This window comes from Gymnoscopelus microlampas (assembly GCF_963454915.1).
Source record: "Gymnoscopelus microlampas genome assembly, chromosome: 22".
Classification (NCBI taxonomy): domain Eukaryota; kingdom Metazoa; phylum Chordata; class Actinopteri; order Myctophiformes; family Myctophidae; genus Gymnoscopelus; species Gymnoscopelus microlampas.
The window spans coordinates 27,102,822-27,121,021 of NC_139959.1; the positions used below are offsets into that span (position 1 = coordinate 27,102,822).

General features: G+C 47.6%; 1 protein-coding gene across 1 annotated transcript in view; it reads right to left on the reverse strand.

The window, feature by feature from the left end:
* Nucleotides 1-1,615: 1,615 nt before the first annotated feature.
* odad2 (outer dynein arm docking complex subunit 2) overlaps nt 1,616-18,200 on the reverse strand; it is a gene marked incomplete at both ends in the record, with an annotated part of 82,654 nt that continues 66,069 nt past the window's right edge. Inside the window, 3 exons of the mRNA XM_084048145.1 lie at nt 1,616-1,811; nt 2,170-2,203; nt 15,470-15,901. Of these exons, the coding sequence (XP_083904271.1) occupies nt 1,616-1,811; nt 2,170-2,203; nt 15,470-15,901 (662 nt within the window). The remainder of the gene's footprint in view (nt 1,812-2,169; nt 2,204-15,469; nt 15,902-18,200) is intronic.

Sequence of the window (18,200 nt, forward strand, 5' to 3'; positions counted from 1 at the left end):
GTCAAACATTTTCAAGAACCTTACACATCTACAAGCTCAAAACGCGTCGTGATGCAACACATTGTGAGCTTGCAGATTGACTACTTTAGCTATTTGCCGTACAACGAAGGCATAGGGCTGAAGTGGTTACACAAAATACCTTACACAACTTTAAAGTGTGTGTGTGTGTGTGTGTGTGTGTGTGTGTGTGTGTGTGTGTGTGTGTGTGTGTGTGTGTGTGTGTGTGCACGTGCGTGCGCGTGCGTACATGTGTGCCTGTGTGCGTGTGTGAGCGTGACTTCACTGGGGTCCCAGCTGAGCACTCGGGTCAAGTTCACGGCCTAAATGCACCGATAAGGAAGGAATCCTTTCCTGGAAAAGATCGGAATCTTTAGGCCGCGGTGAGGAAAAGTCTGTTGGAGGCTGAGAAGCGCTGGCTGCTTATCGATCCACTGCTCACATCAACGCCAACGCTGGTCCGGAGTGAACTCATCACGTGTTCGACGTTATTGTTGGCTAGACAGCAGCGTGCGTCCGACTGAGACATAACAGTGTTCAATTTACAGTCAAAATGAAGACGTCAGACAAAACACAGCGCAATGCCATCAGGGAAAATATTGCTGGGCATGTGTGTGTGTGTGTGTGTGTGTGTGTGCGAGTGCGAGTGCGCGTGTGTAAGTTATTAGAGTTCATTCGTGCCTCAGACGGTGAGCTCTTTCTCTTGGTAAGGCACACGATGCAAGGGGGAGTTCTCACTTAGTTTTCCTGAATAACGCCCAGGACTCTCTGTTTGTAGCCTTTAGTTAAACAATCCTTCACAAATTCCAAAGAGGCACGGTAGTATCTGTACTTTGCATTAACCTCAGTACGTGTGTGTGGTTCGTTTGAAAAAAGCAAGGCACTTTGGCAAAAATAAGAATTTTGTTGAATATATACGTACATGTATATATATGTTATATCGTCGCTGTCGGGCAGAAACCTCTTATCTCCATATTCTAACTTTTGGGTTTTTTTTCTCGTAAATGATCGCCCTACTTGATACATACTACAGCTTCAACCAAAAGCATCAAACGTAGCAGATCTGCAAGCTCGAAACGTTTGTAGATCTGCTGCTTTTGCTGTTTTTGAATTTGAATCTGAAAAAATCTTGAACTGTTTTGGACATAAGAGGTTTCCACCCGACAGAGACGATATATATAAATATAACATATATATGGTGTATATAATTAAAAAAAGAGTCAATAAGAAACAAATCAGTCATCAAAATAATTTAACATTACAAAAGTGTCTCGTTCAGGCAATACTGCAGCGAAGCGGTCATCAACGTCTGACTGCTATGTGTGCAGGCCAACAAGTCAACCCATTTAAGGAGAAAAAAAAACATATTCATATATAGGATGCTCAAGTACTCTTTTGCACTTTTACAGACACAGATAACAAAATAAATCAAAATAAAAAGTTCACTTTCTGTCACACTTTTCCTCTCACCGCCTCCCCCCCCCCCCAAAAAAAAATGTCTATCTCTCAGGGAGTTTCTCGGACTCAAACACGACCGTTTGTGTCTTGTTTAGTTCTTTTTTGTTTGTTTGTTTTTGCATAGAGTGGGGGGAGGATGGCATCGTGGTGGCGAGGGGGACTAATACTTCTGCACCAGCGGCACTTTGACAGTCTTAATCTCTGCTATATGGGAGGACTTCTGTATGATGCAGCTGGTGGTCCCGGAGGGGCTGTCCTTTCCCTGCGCCAAGTTGGTCAGGGCCATGGCAGCGTTGATCTCCCTCCAGTACGTCTCGTCCTTGCCCTTCACCTTCTGCATGCCGCCGACGCTCACGCTGATGATCACACAACACACACACACACACACACACACACACACACACACACACACACACACACACACACACACACACACACACACACACACACACACACACACACACACACACACACACACACACACACACACACACACACACACAGCGGGAACATTGAGTTAATTGAGTATGTGGGATTTTGGTTTGTAATTAAACATGAGCACTCTATAAAACGAATAGTGAAGAAATGTGTCTAACGTGACACATTATGAGCTTGTAGATCACACTTAATGTGTATGTAGTTAATGAGTGCAGTGGACTTTAACTACATTGCAAGTTAAACGGTGGCATGATGTAAAAATCATGGAATACTCACTTGTCACATTTACTTGATCCATGGTCCCCGGTCTCTGAAGGAGAGAGAGAGAGAGAGAGAGAGAGAGAGAGACTTTAATTGATTGATTGAATACTTTATTAACAGTTTGCAAATACAAGCACAGGGAAGTACAGTCCAATACAAGGTCTGTTAAGAGGATTTTAAACCCAAGAAAGCACCATGGCTTGTTTCCATTGGAGTCCTTTGTACTCAATTCATCGAAAAGACAGAGAGAGAGGTTAATTTTCCAATGCTCTATGGGGTCAATGAAGATTAATTAAGACCTGTCACACTTTCAAGCTCCGGATGGTGTGTGTGTGTGTGTGTGTGTGTGTGTGTGTGTGTGTGTGTGTGTGTGTGTGTGTGTGTGTGTGTGTGTGTGTGTGTGTGTGTGTGTGTGTGTGTGTGTGTGTGTGTGTGTGTGTGTGTGTGTGTGTGTGTGTGTGTGTGTGTGTGTGCGTGCGTGCGTGTGTGCATGTGCGAGTGAGTGTTTGCTCATGTCTGCATGAGAAATTAAGTATTTGTGTGTGTTCATGTGTGTTCATGTGTGTTCCTGTGTGTGTGTGTGTGTGTGTGTGTGTGTGTGTGTGTGTGTGTGTGTGTGTGTGTGTGTGTGTGTGTGTGTGTGCGTGCGTGCGTGCGTGCGTGCGTGCGTGCGTGCGCACATATTCCACATATGGATAAATACTTGTGTGAGGTCTGAACACCCACTCCATAGCAAACATGTGCTGCTCTGCTTTCCCTCTTGATTCAGATGCTAGATAAATGGACACACTGCGAGAGGTCATCAAGAAACAAGGTGACTAATAGGATCGAACTGAAAGATGTTTCATATGACTCATAAGCTCCATTCTCCAATATTTTGTTCAAAAACAAATGGGGCCCCGCCAACGGACAGTAATTGAGTTGTCCCGAGAACAAAAGTGAGTTGTCCATAAAAAAAACAGCGAGCGAGCATAGAAAATTTGAAGGGAGAAAGAAATGCACGGACTGAGTCAGGCCACAAAAAGAGTGATGTCTGCTCTCTTTCTGTTCGAATGGGAGCAACCTCTATGCTGCTCATATGTAAAACATTAGAGAAGAATAGCAGAGTCATTAAACGATGAAACCGACTTCTCTTCGGGCCAACCGCCGTGTTTATCCACACTGTTTACTCCATACTGTGGACTGAGCTCACGGGCAGACAGTAACAACAGTATGTGTGTGGGCGTGTTGCAAAGCATTGTTTAGGACCTGTCTTGCGTCTCGGCTCCAACTCTAGGTGAGTTTTACTCCACAGTAAAGATGATGACACAAGCTTGGCAGCCCGTGAGGCATTAAAAGAGACCAGAGCATCTGGATTAGGCCATAAAGTCTCCAGGCACACCCTTTAAGTTAGCTAAACACACAGTTAAGGCCCCATATAAGCTTATAAGAAGGCATGCCTTAAAGCAGGTAGAGGACCTGCGCTATTGAAATTCCTGTTTCCAAAAAAGCCACGAGTACACCGGGAATAATTTACCTCTGTGTTTACTGGTTTGTTCAGGCAATAATGCAACCTGCCACTTTTGCCCTTGAAGCCGGATCTGTTTTGCGATCGGATCGGTCAGAAACACTGGACCTCCGGTGCCCTGATTGAAGCCAGGCCTGATGCTTTCATATTAGGCCGACCGCCCTCCCAGACGCCCCGCCACAGAAGCATTGCCCATTGCACATCTCTCGGTTCTCCTGCTCGGCCCGGCCCACACCACACCACAGACATCCAATAAAAGCACACGTCTGAATGTTTAACGGTTGGCTCTTTTAATGAGCTGCCGCTCGCCACCGCCGCAACACGGCCACTGATGGACCTTTTTTTCCCCCTACTCCTTCCCACTAATGAAAATGAACTTGCCATGTTTGTCTTTTATTTCCACTGGAATTTAATTCCCACACTTGTTAGAAGTGATGGGTGGGGTTGGACAGGGACACGGTGCACGTGAGGTAAAGCGCAGCTGCGGAAAAACCCCGGTCACGGATCTGCTCCCCTATGGGCTCCCAAAAGCCCCCCCCCCCCCGCCCCTGGCCCCTCTCCCCGTAGACAACCCTGACGGATTTTGGCGTCACGCGTCGTCGCCTCTCACCCTCGTCCTTCCGGAAAAAACGCGATCCGGCACGTCCAGACGTTGTGCAAGGCGCAACATGCAGGGTTAATTAATTCCCAACGCCTCCCTGTTTTCCAAAAACGTTTGCATACTGCGCTGTGTGACCTCTGCTGACAGTACCTGGGCTACATTCATGGCCCTGGGGCGAACGCAGAGCCTGATTATGATGCTTCCTGCTGTTTCCCATTCGCTCTCTAATCGCTGTACTCCGCAGAGGGAGGTGGACCTCGCTCTCTCCAATTAACTTCTGCTCATCGTTTGCAGAAGGAAGCAAAAGTTAAGAAAGTTTGTGCGTACTATGAGCCTTCTCTCAAGGTTGTGTGTGTGTGTGTGTGTGTGTGTGTGTGTGTGTGTGTGTGTGTGTGTGTGTGTGTGTGTGTGTGTGTGTGTGTGTGTGTGTGTGTGTGTGTGTGTGTGTGTGATAGAAAAGTGAGCGATGGGGATGTGATAACCGTGTAGAACAAACTGCCGTGTTGAGATTTCAAGGTTCCGTTCCACTAAAGCATTCCAGCTAACTCATCACATTCTCCTGTCTGGCCACAGTCTATCTGCCTCCTCTCCCTTATCGTTCTGTCAGCCATTATCGAGGTTCTTATCTAGGAGCCCTTTCCTTTTTTTTTTATTTCCCCTCCCTCTCTTCCTTATCAGCACTGTCATCCCTTCTCCCCTCCTCCCGTTCACCTCTCTCATTGAGTGATTTGCCGTTAATACCCTGCGATTCAGGTACGCAAGACTGACCGCTCTCATGCGGTGCGGCCAAAACAAATGCACTGTTTTCACTCTTTCCCCTTTCTGCGAGGACGAAAACCACGTCTGCTAAATGTTAGGAGTAATCGTTTGTTCCACGACTTTGAAATTCATGGTAAAAAGAAAAAAAAGAAAAACAACATTATCGCAATTCTTTTTACTTTATATTCTTCTACACCTTATACCTCCATACCTTCAAAGAAGGTCATTTGCGTAAGCGACTTTGAATATCAGCTGAAACGAGGGTATCTATTTGAGAAAAGTGATAATCCTTGAATTATTCTTACAATGGCCCAGGCTGTATGGCGATACTCCTTTAGTCCCGTGATTAATATCTGCGCTGGGGAACAAGTTTGGGCCTAACTAAAATGTGCTCCATTCTGCATAATCACAGTGCAATTACAGGCTAATTACAGTGCTTTCATGTGTCGTGTTGTTGTAACTATAATATATTATTTGTATTATTTGTCTGGTTATGACCAGCAGTGCAAGGACAACACAACAGTGGTTCCAAGACCCAAAAGAAAAATTAGACGTTTGCCCGGGACCCAAACTAGTGAAAATATCTACAGATCTACGAGCTTGTAGATCTGTATTTTCACTGCTTCTTAAACATATTTTTTATTTATTTATGGAAATTATTATTTATTATTATTTATGAAATACGTATTATTATGTATATATTTATATATTTTATGTAGGAGTAAAAAAAAGGGGGATATTTACTCCTGACCCACTGTTTGGGAAACAGAGGATGATAATACTGTGACCTACAGACATTGCTTTTTGTTGTAGTCTTGTGAGGTATGGCTAGAGAGAGCGCAGCATCAGTAGGCTTCTGATACTGTTTCCACCCACAGCTCTGGTGTTGCCAGCGTTTTGCTGCAGCCACTGTCCATGCTTCCTTTCAGGCCTGTAAAAACTGAGTTTGTGTGAGGGCTCCTGCAGGTGGTGGGAGGCGTGGCTGGAGGCATGGCTGGAGGCGTGGCGTGGCGTGGCATGCCCCCCCCCCCCCACACACACACACACAGTCTTGCCATGGCCAGAAATGCCCCCCCCCCCCCCCCCTACCCCGCTCTAGGGAACTATGGACCCCAGGATCTGGAATCGGACCACTGCACGCAAGAAAAACCCTATTTCCAAAGCCCTGTGCCTAAAACATCTAAAACTCAGATTTTTTAAAACAAGGCCTGTGCCAAAGAAACTATAAATCATCAATAAATCATAGCGGGGCCTTTTATTATTTTCTCATTCTTTTTTTCCCCCCTTTGCTTTTTAATTTTTTTGTCTTTACTACTTTTTGCTACTGAAAGTCAGTCTATTTCGCTGTTTGCCTTAGGGCTCCGCTAACAGTGGTTTTCATGGACCGCCAAAGGGGAAAGCTAAGAAGTCTGATGGTTTCTGGCGTCGCGTTGAAAGGCCGAAAATACTAGCTCACTTAACATCACCGCGGGGTGATGGAGGGAGCAAGTGAACAAGTGAACACAGAAAGATGAGAGAGAGAGAGAGAGAGAGAGAGAGAAAAAAAACACTGGCAAAAACAACACATGGGGAAAAACAAGGCAAAACAAGCGGGAGCTGACAAATGAGATGGGGGAATTGGGTACACCTGCTCAGAGTGGGACGTGGAGGGAGAGGAGATGAGTGACTGACTATCATTATTACCATCTGGAGCTGTTGCTAGCAACACACAACAATAAACACGGCAGGCCCTGTTGCACAAACCAAAGGCTGGGCCGAATTAAGAGGCAAATAAACACACACACACACACACACCACACACACACACACACACACACACACACACACACACACACACACACACACACACACACACACACACACACACACACACACACACACACACACACACACACACACACACACACACACACACAGGGGCAGACAAACACACTACACACGTACCAAAGGAGTAAAGGGAATGAGCTAAGCCTATTTCCTCACTTAACTCCTGAAGCCAAAGAGAATTCAACATGGCAGATGTGACAAGTCGCTCATCAGTGAATCCTACAGCGATGACAACACCAGGCGGGTACACCGGCCAATCGGGATGAGGATACGGCGGCGTCACCATACCGACACGTGACCCTCACCGTCCGTTGCAGGCCAATTCGGGGCTGATGACTCGAGGGTTTTACAGTCAGCCTCAGATGAGTCAAAACGCTGTGTCAGACCATAAAACCAATTCCACGCGGGAAAATGCAAAGATCCAGCAAAACATATATTATGACACATAGCTTACCGGATATACACTCATGACAAAATAGCTCAATGGGCAAATATAAAGTTGGACAGGTTACAGGTTACTTTCCGCCAAACCGTCTTTGGTTTCAACGATCAGGAAATGACTAATTCCTCCAACCACCATATATTACGATGTCTACTAATGCTATCTTTCATTTGAAACCAGGCCTGACACAGAACTATCACTTGCACTCTTGGTCTTGGCTTTGCCTCCAACTCCTATTTTTCATATATATATTTTTTAATTTAACGACCTGTGCTTTTTATAATGGCAAGGAGAGTCTGTGAATGAAGTTAAGAGATGCCTTGGCACGCTCCGAACTCCCACTCTGCCAACCCCAGCTTTAGACTGCCCCTCCCAGCCGTTTCAAGTCTACTTTCTTTCTCTCTCTTGACTTTCTCTGACACACTCTCTTTCTTCCACTCTATGGGTGGTGAGAGAGAAAGTACGGGGTCGGGAGGCCTTAAAAGACCCAAACTGACATTTCTACGTCAACACTGTCAAAGACGTCACAGACCTATCTGTTCACAGTGACAAGTATCTTTCATCGGTTTCCGATCGGAAAATAAAGGCAAGGACAATGAACTGCAACGCTGTGTGGAATAGTACACACTTATGCATGCGCGCGCACACACACACACACACACACACACACGCGCGCGCGCGCGCACACGCACAGAAGCATTGCTTCTCCTCTTCCCAATTCGCACACACGCACACACAGAAGCATTGTACCATTGCTTCTTCTCCTCCCAGTTCGCACACACGCACACACGCACACACAGAAGCATTGTACCATTGCTTCCCCTCCTCCCAATTCACACCATTTCTTCTTTCCGGGCCGTCTGCTGGGCAGATGACGCGGTGGCGTGTCTGCACCACAGCCGCTGGGTGAGGAAAGATAATAAGGATCCAGAAACGAGGATCACGTTCGGCATCCCTCGAGATGAAGAAATAATAACAGCGTTTCAGACCGTTTAAACATGGCCGGGCCGCGGTGTTTACGAGTGGCTGTAAACACGCGCTAATCAGGGACCCCGTAAATCACCCCGAAATGAGAGGAGCTTCTCGTGTAGAAAGCATAAATAATGCTGTTAAGGGGCTGAGGCTCATCTGCCTTTTCTAAGCGTGCGTCTGTGTGCATCACGGGACAAAAGAGAGAGAGAGAGAGAGAAAAAAAAAGTAATCTCTTCGTCAAGTCATTGCGGATGATGACGGATCGGGGGCCATGGTTTGAGTTTGGCGTGACAAAGATTTAAACACGTCCTCCACAGATGGTTGGCACGGAAACATAAAGAAGAGCGACTGAAAGAGAGGAACGCGAAAAGAGCAGACAGAGAAAGAGATGGATGGAAAGAACGAACAAGAGAGACAGATACAAAGAGAGGGAGAGAGAGACAAACAAACAAGAGAATTTTTTTATCTCAGTCTCATGAGTGAGATTCTGACCTATAGTAATTTGCGTCTGAGTATCTGAGATCAGTGAACGTATTTCAAGCGCAATCTCATGGCTGTGTGTCACATTATACTCTGACGTCTGGCGAGGTGGACTTCACAGTGACCCAGGGCTAACCTATTCCATCACATGCCGGCTTGTCTCCCTGTTGTCCCTGCTTTGACACAGGTACAAGACAAGAACGAGAAAAAAGAAAAACATTCCATTGCCATTTCCTCCATGGTTTCCCAGAAGACCGATGATGACCATCGTTTCGTGTTAGTCTTATGCAAAAACACGCATTAGCATGAAAGTGCAAACCTTGGGTAAACATCATTTGGACTTCTTTTTTTTTAAGTGTTTTCCAGTTCCCCAAAAATATCCCTTTTCTGGCTTCAGAGGCCAAATAACATGTTTGTGCTGCACTGCATCATTATGTTGGTAGGTTGAATCACCCTCTCCCACACATGGTGGTGGTGGTGGGGGTTCTGTGTGTGCTGTATATGTGTATATATACGTGTGTGTGTGTGTGTGTGTGTGTGTGTGTGTGTGTGTGTGTGTGTGTGTGTGTGTGTGTGTGTCTGTGCGCACGCGCGCGTGAGCGTGAGCGAGGCACTTGACCGCCTTTGCTAGGTCACACCTCTGGTCTCTCATTAAACCTCTCTCACTGCGTACACCCGCCCTCCTTTATCCCGTGGGAACACAATGGCAGCCCATTGTTCTAGACGCGGCTTGACTTTTTAAAATGGAAACCATTTGTGTTTTATGCAGTGCGTGCCCGAGCGCCTCGGTTTCCCTTACTAGGCAGGACAGCTGTGTTTTCTGAATCTGATGAGCTGATTGTTGTGTGTGTGTGTGTGTGTGTGTGTGTGTGTGTGTGTGTGTGTGTGTGTGTGTGTGTGTGTGTGTGTGTGTGTGTGTGTGTGTGTGTGTGTGTGTGTGTGTGTGTGTGTGTGTGTGTGTGTGTGTGTGTGTGCGTGCGTGCGTGCACGCACGCACGCACGCACGCACGCACGCCTGTGTTCGTGTGTCCAAAAAACCCCAGCCTGCCGATGATTTTAAAACGATCAGGTTGAGAACGAGCCTCGCTCATTATTCTGCACTTTCCCCATTCTATGTTAGGCAGCTGTTTTGTAAACAGCGTCTGAGCTGATGTTAACACTCCACAGAGTAACGGTTTGAATGAACACCCTCTGCTTCTCCATTTGACCTCACAGCCAGCCTCTGTTTTTAGTGGTCACACTCGCAGGCCACTGACCTATCCTATCTTTGAATGGGAAACCCTGGCCATCGGGTTTTGTCTGTGCCTCTCGTGCGTCTTTTCATATCCCACCTTTTCCATTCGCATGAAGCATCACCACAGTGTGATTGCCAGGATTATACTTCACTTCTGCCAACTTCCCAGCCGTTCCCACCATGGTACCAGCCGCACCCAAAGAGACACATGCAGCGTCCTGAATTATCATCACTGCAAACTCTGCTTCACTGAGACAGAGTGCAACAAAGAATAGAATGGAATACGTATCACTATATAAGGTGCCACACACAAAGAGAGAGAGTTCCCAAGGAGGCAAAAATCCAATGCAAAACCAACAATTGAGGAGGGAGACCACTGTATAATGCAAAATAATAGATATAATGCCTTCAAACAGCTATTTTTTACAACTTTTGTTTAGGCAAACGAATACACGATTGGCTTAAAATCTTTTACAGACTACTCTGCAACATGTTTCGAGAACAAAACTCTTCCTCAGGCAGCTATGGTAAGCGTGTGAAATCATGTTGAATATACAGGGAAGGGGTCACATCATAATCACTTGAATAGAAACAGGCAGGTGTGGTCTGTGATAAGTACATCGATCAAGGTTGAAATGACACCAAAAACTAATCAGGGGGGCTGTGTGAATCAATAAACACATTACCATCAAGTGCGTTTGTTTGCCTAAACAAAAGTTGTAAAAAATAGCTGTTTGAAGGCTTTAAAACTATTCTTTTGCATTACAGTGGTCTCCCTCCTAAATTTTCTTTTTCACAATATAAGTCATAGTTGTTCTATAGGACACACACACACGCGCGCGCGCGCGTGCACGCTGCTGTACCTGATGTAAACACACACATAGGAACAGTCATTTCTTCCAGCCATGCTGTCTCTTACTCATTGTGGCCATCGTTTTTTTGTTTTTTCTCCCAGCGGGCCCCCTCCACCACTGCCGAAACACATCCCTTGATCTGGGATCGGGGCCCTACCTCCCTTCCCTCTCATCCCTTCCACACTGGTTCCTAAAGCCCAATCTGGGCCCAGTGAGTCTTGGCCAGGACATTTCGCTTGGAACAACATCTCTCCCTTTCTCTGTGTGTCCCCCCCCCCCCCCTTCTCCTTTCCTATGAAGCTGTGGAAACAGAGGCCTGTGGCCAGTCGGGTCCAAAAGCTGTGGATTCCTAGGATTGAGGATTGAGGAGTCCTCATCCATCACTGTCCGTGAGTGGCTCGTTGTCACCGAGCGGGCCCCAGTCAAGCATTGTCTTCCCACTGGGCTTGTGGCCTCCTACCAGCTAACAGGAGCTACAGTAAATCAGCCTGTCCCCCTCGTCGGTCAACCAGTCTGCATGTGACATCGGGCGTCTTAAATCAGACTATGGGTTCCAACCTCACAGCCGCACCGCTGTATAAATCAGCACAGCGGGGGGTGGTTTTCTCTCTGGAAATGGACGGCATTAACGGTACAAGAAATCTTTTTCAATGTAAAGCACGTTAGCCTAAAATATGGAAACAGCTCCCATAGTAACCACTGAGTCACGACTGACCATCTAGATCTCCCCTCTCTCCACCTGTCTAGGGGCCTTGGGTTGAAAACCGCGGAGAGAAATTAGCTAAAGACAAGAAAAACAAACACTTTAAGTTTTCCGTTCTAAGATTACTTTTTTTGGTAAGAGACCGCTTTCCAATTACCGGGGATGACTCCTGAGCTCTCTTTAAGCGGGCCCGAAAATTCTCCGGGATTCAATAACTGTCTGGCGCTCGCAGTGACCTAATTCAAAAGGCCCTTACGGTCCTCCGCGGCCCCGTCAAACACCACTGGTTTCACTTAGCATGCGTCCTGACACAACGTGTTAAACGTCCCCCGCCGCACTAACAAGTTGAATGCTACACAGTGGAGGTGAGCTCTGCTGCCTTGTGTGGCCCATGCTGTATATCTTATGCGGTGTGGAACTGATGTGGAACACAGTGTTCGCAAAGCAAAGACAAAGAAAAAAAAACATAATTATGCAATTCTGGAGCTGAACAATATCACAGACACATAAACTATATTTTAGCTCAGCTACAGCTGGAAGATATTTGAGGCAGTAATACATATTGAATAAACACTGGGGAATAAACAGTAAGCGAGGGCCCTTTCATCAGAGAGAAATAACTGTTCATTATCTTGGTTTACTAGATGCGTTTTCAAAAGAAAGCCACATAAAAATCGAATCTTTGGAAAACTTGCTGGAACCCACCAGCTCGCCTTTCAAACGGTATTTTAACTCATCAATTGTTTTGATGTGAAAGCCGAGTTCCATTTACGCGTGGATGCATAAGTCTTCGGAAAGTCTCTCCATTACTTGTTTTCTGAGGACCCTCTGGACTCAGCTCAGTGCTGGACTCCGTCAAAAGAGGGAACCTGAGAAAACGGGGCCACTGTCAGCCCTGTGTAAAAAAAACGTCTAAACGAGATCTCTCGCTCTACCGTCCCCAAGAAACGTTTGGAATTATTTGGCGTATAATGATCTATATCATATCGGACGGGGTGAAATCTGGTACCGAGCAAGAAGAAAAACACTGGAGCCAGATTCCTGCCATTTAATATCCCATTAAAGGGTAATTTGGCATGAAACCCCTGGCATGTACGTTGGAATTCTACTGTTCCTTGTTTTCAATGAAATTCCCCACAGGGTTTTGACTCTGTGCGAGTGTGTCTGTGGTTTTGAAAGGGCATGTATCTACACTCCAACCATGTGTAGTAGAGGTGTGTGTGTGTGTGCGTGTGCGTGTGCGTGTGCGTGTGCGTGTGTGTGTGTGTGTGTGTGTGTGTTACTTTCCACTGTGTGGACTGGGTAAATCTACACTCACCATCTCCTGCCACGTCTGACTGCCCTCTGTAGTCAGAGATAACACTGGGCTCGGGGCCGCTGCCAGAGCAGCCATCGCCAATTGTCCCGTTAATGGACGCTTAGCCAATGGGCTGACGGTCGCCGGGCACGCCACTCTTGCTTAGGCCAATCCAATCGCAAGCAAGGCAGAGTTAGGTTTTATGTGCAAAAAAAAAAGAAAAGAACCTGGGAGACACCGTTCACACTCTTGTTATGTCCAACCCCACCTCATCCCCCACTGTCTGTCTGTCTGTCTCTCTGTCTGTCTGTGTCTTTCTCTCTCTCTCGCTTGCTCACCGTCCTGCTCTCTTTCCCTTTGTCTGTCTGACTCTGTCTCTCGCTCTCTTTCTCGTCCAACTCGGGCCTGAAATTTCAGACACTGTAATTGTAAAGAGGCTGAGGAATTTGTTCACTACAAAAATATCTGGAATGTACAGACAGGAGAGTGAACGGAGGAGGAAATGATGCAAAGCCCCGAGCTTAAAATGTCCTCTTGTGTTTTTTTTTCTTTCTTTCTCCATCCTGCCGTTTCTGACTTCCTCTCCATCCTTTACCTCAATGAGAAATTAAAAACAGTAAATTTTCCGCTTTTCTTTTATCTCCAAGATTGGGGGGGCGATCGGCAGGTTGTCCTGGCAGGTGTTCATGTGAGCAGACGAAGCACCCCCGGTGTCGACGCCTCGGAGAACTTTCCGCATCGGAATCAGGAGAGGTCCTCCGCAGACGCCAGAGCTCCAAGAAATCCAAGAGTAGGGGTTGACAGCGCCAATAAATTATATTAAACATAGAGATAAAGTAGTTACTCACTATTAAGAAACACTGATCCAGCCAAGTAAATTGATACGGAGGGGGGTGGGGGGGACTGGGGGGAGTCTCTTATTAAATCGGGTAGATTTATCCCTCTTTATCCCTCTCTCTTTTTCTAAATCTCTCTTTTTGTCTCTCTCTCCCTCCCTCCCTCTGTCAGGCCCCGACAGGTGTGGCGGGGGGAGAGAACCCGATGTTAATCCTGGCCACGGAGGGTTTTAAAGATTTTCGATCGCGAGGATTGTAAAACCGTCGCAATCGCCAGCGCGCTTCAACTTGAAAACACCTCCCTTCTCTTCTCGCGTAATTTAAAACACATTTGTCTGTAAGCAGAATTTTGAATGGACCAATAATAAAAAACAGAAAATAAAACCTTTCTTGTCTTGCCCTGATGAAAACCCTCTATCACTCCACCACCTCGCTCTCATAAAAATCTCCTCGTCGGCCCCCCCAGGCACTTCTATACGTGCTAGACCAGCGAAAAGAGTGAAAACATAACAACCAGTTATGAAGTCCTGCCGAACAAAGGCCTAGTGTTCGTATCCCATGAAGGACTCTTACTGCAAGCTCGGAGAGATTAGACCCCCCCCCCCCCATTTGGTCGCAGCACCTGTAAGTTGCGTATGAAATGGCACGCATTACAACAGCAACTCTGGATCCAACGAGTCCTGGCCAAAGGCACTAAAAAATGGGCGAGGACAAGGTAATTCTACTGTTACTTGTTTTCGATGAAATTTCCCACAGGGTTCCGACCGGCAAGTGTGGGAGATTGGGCAACCTTAGTGTTTCACGTTGCACCTAGAAGACTGGACAGACTAAGATTGATTTCCTTTCTTTTTGTTTACTATTCAAAATTCAAGTGCAACTTACTTTGCCTGGCTGAGGTACGAAGCCCACAGATTCTTATCTGAGAACACGCAACATTCTCGTTACACTGCCTAGCTTGTGAGACTTTAGATTTTTCTTATTTGAGGCTCATTTGGGCTGTCATAGATACATGCCTCAGATTATGCAGTTCATATCAGCAAACACCCACGCGCGCACGCACGCACGCACGCACGCACGCACGCACGCACACACACACACACACACACACACACACACACACACACACACACACACACACACACACACACACACACACACACACACACACACACACACACACACACACACACAGAGCTGTCTCAGTTGGACCTCATGGCAGGATCAAAGGCATGCCAAACAGTAGTCAAAGAGAGAGCATGTTACACATGGCCTTGTTGTGTCTGGCCGGCTAAACCCTGGATAGACTAGAGGTGGGGGGCAGGAGGGAATTCCTCTCTGTGCTTGATTGGAGAGAGCAAGATGAACCGTATGTGTGTGTATTGGATAGGGAGGGGGGGAGAGAGAGTGTGTGTTTGTGTGTGCACACAGGGGTCTTAAATCTAATATAAGGATTGAGGCCCCTTCATGTTGGATCTCTGTTTCAGGAGAAAGTATCACATTGACCTGCAAACATGCTGGATGAAATGCAAGGGAGGGGTTCAACCAGACAGCAGCAATGGAACACACACACAGACTGAAAGACAGATGACGGGGCCAGATGCAGGAATTAAAACAAAATGTGCAGATGGAAGGGTGTGTGTGTGTCTGTGTGTGTGTGTGTGTGTGTGTGTGTGTGTGTCTATGGGTGGGTGGGTCGGGGGGGGGGGGGGGGGTAGCACAAAAAAGGAAAAGAAAGCGAGAGAGAGGCAGTGTAAGTGTGACTTTTAAAGGGAAAGAATGTGAGACATGTGGCTCGGGGCTTACCGGCGCGGTAAACAAAGTTCCCCTCGGCCTCTGAGGACGAGGGCGAGAGCAGCTCATCGTCGTACTCGTTGGAGCTGAACGAGCCTGAGTGGTTCCTCTTGCGGGCGTCCATGACGGCGTTGGCGACCATCACGTGGCGTAGCGAGTCGTTCAGGTAGCGGTGGAGCAAGCTGCTCTTGTACTTGGGCGGAGACACGTAGTCCTCGGCCAACGAGGCGGCCTCAGCGGCCGACCGCAGACCAGCCGGCATCCCGATGCCCATGCCCATGCCCATGCCCATACCCATACCCATGCCCATCCCCATGCCCATCCCCATGCCCATGCCCATAGCCACGCCCACCATGGCGGAACCTTCCTTCTTGATGACACTCTGGTACATGGGCTTGCTGAACTCTCCCGGGCTGCTCTGGGTCCTCTGAGGGTTGTCGCCGTCTGCAGGTGCCCACCACGGAGCCAAAGGACAGAAAAAATTACAGTCAGCTCAATAAAGACAATGGAATATTCATATTCATAAGACGCTAGATATAATTCCTATCGCTTATAGCTACACTTGTAGCTGTGTGTTGCACAAGTCAGGATTTGCAGTGGAGAACTCCTCCTACACTAATCTAGAGAAATTCTTGTGCTTCCTCCCCATGAGGATAAATGTCAAAGTTGTAGGCGCTGCGAGTCTTAAATTTTTAAACTGAATGGCAGGATAGGGAAGTTCCGGGCCCTCTGCCCTTCAGTTGGCGTCTCCTCCACAGCAGCAGACCCGATGAGGACACATTACCAGACCAGAACGGATGGTAGCCCATTTCCTCTCCATCAAAAGCACATTGCCCCTCCATCCTTCTGCATGAAATAAAACATTTCCAGGGAGTTCTCTACGAGGCCGGAGAGATCGAATTAAAACATTGGCCCCTACCTGATGAAAGAAACTGGGGGAAAGATAAAACATGGCGCTGAAAAAACAGATATCCTCCGGGGGGAGGGAAATCAGGGGGAACTTCATTCTAGATACCGTCCCAGCCAAGACTGTAATTGGGTAATTTGGGCAGGTTGGACTTTTGATTCTGTCCCCGGCCAAATTATAATTATAGTTTCCACATATCAGAACCACATGGATGTATTCGCTTTCCTTCCCCATGTGCCGTCTGAGGTAGGTATTCCATTTAATGGACATCGCCTCTGGTGAAACCGCAACAACCCCCCCACCCCCACACTCCCTGGTGACATGTACGAGAAGAGAATATACTCAATCTGTCATTAAAATCCTTTGACAATGTTTTGCTTCATGTCTGTCACCGCCGGACATTATTGTATCCAGGTCTGCGCCCTCGCTCTTTAGGACTTCTGCCCATTTTAAGCCACGGTGACAGGTTGAACCCACGGGTACCTCCAGACCCACAAACGTGTCAAACGCCGCTGCGCAAGCTAGCTGTAAACAACGAGCGAGTTGCCGACAATGAGCAAGTTGCCGCCAACGAGGTAGCTGCAGACAACCAGGTAGCTACAGACAGCAAGGTAGCTGCAGACAACCAGCTAGCTGCTGACGAGCGAGTTGAGTTGCCGACAACGAGCTGCTGCGAATTGAGTGCTGCGAGTTGAGTGGCCGACAACGAGCTGCTGACGAACTAGCGAGTTGCCGACAACGAGCTAGCTGCTGAAAACAAGCTGGCTGCCGGCAACGAGCGAGCAGCAGACAACGAGGTAGCTGCCGCCAACGAGCGAGCTGCAGACAAGGTAGATGCCGACAATGAGCGCGGTGCAGGACCATTTCAGGACAATGAGAGAAAAGTTCGCTGGGTCACTGGGGTCAGGTTTGGCCCTGTACAGAGCCTGGGGAGCTAAAGCATAGGCTTACGAACATAATGGAGGGTCTCTGGCGCAAAGGTCAGGAGAGGGAGCAAGCTGCGGACGGCATCACGACCACAATGTGACAGGGAGATGAGTCAGGGAGATATACCGCCTCCGGTGGTGCGGTGGATGGTGGCGGACACAATGCAAGCACCATGCACACATTCTTCTACTGGCCACACTCCCTGTCGCTCCTCCTCAAAAACTTAATTAGGGAGCTTCGAGTGACACCGCAGTTCTCTTCCTCCTTCTCGATCACTCTTTCTGTATCTCTCTATCTCTCACTCTCGCTGTGTGACTGAATATAACATTTTCTCTCCATCCCATGTTTTTATGCTCAGAGAGAGAGAGAGAGAGAGAGAGAGAGAGAGAGAGAGAAAGAAACAGTGAGAGAGATAGAAAGAGGGAGAGAGAGTGAGGAGAGATAGAGAGCGAGAGAGAGAGAGAGAGAGAGAGAGAGAGAGAGAGAGAGAGGAAAAACTCCCTGAGAATCTGTGTTTGTGTGTTTGCAATAAATACACAGCTGACAGAGAGCCACTCATTTCCAATTGCAGGCTGGGAGACGGAGGTTGGCCCAGTGGGGTGTCTTAATGACAGCGTGTCACGGCCCGTGGGCCTCGGTGTCCCTCGGCTGGGACACACACGCTCCATTTATAAACCCAGAGCGTGGCCCTGCATAGCTGCAGCCTCCTTCGGAGGCACCACCGGATGCTAAGAATGGACAGAGTGTGAGATAAAGGGTGGACAGGCATTTGGCCTGCTGTCAGTGACAACACTGGATAAGATGGGATCGCCAGAAATATGTTGTAAGGGGTTTTTCAAGGTCACGATTCATGGACAAAAGTAGTCACAAGTTTGTGCCGGGGCGCGTGGCCGATGCAGTCTGTACAGC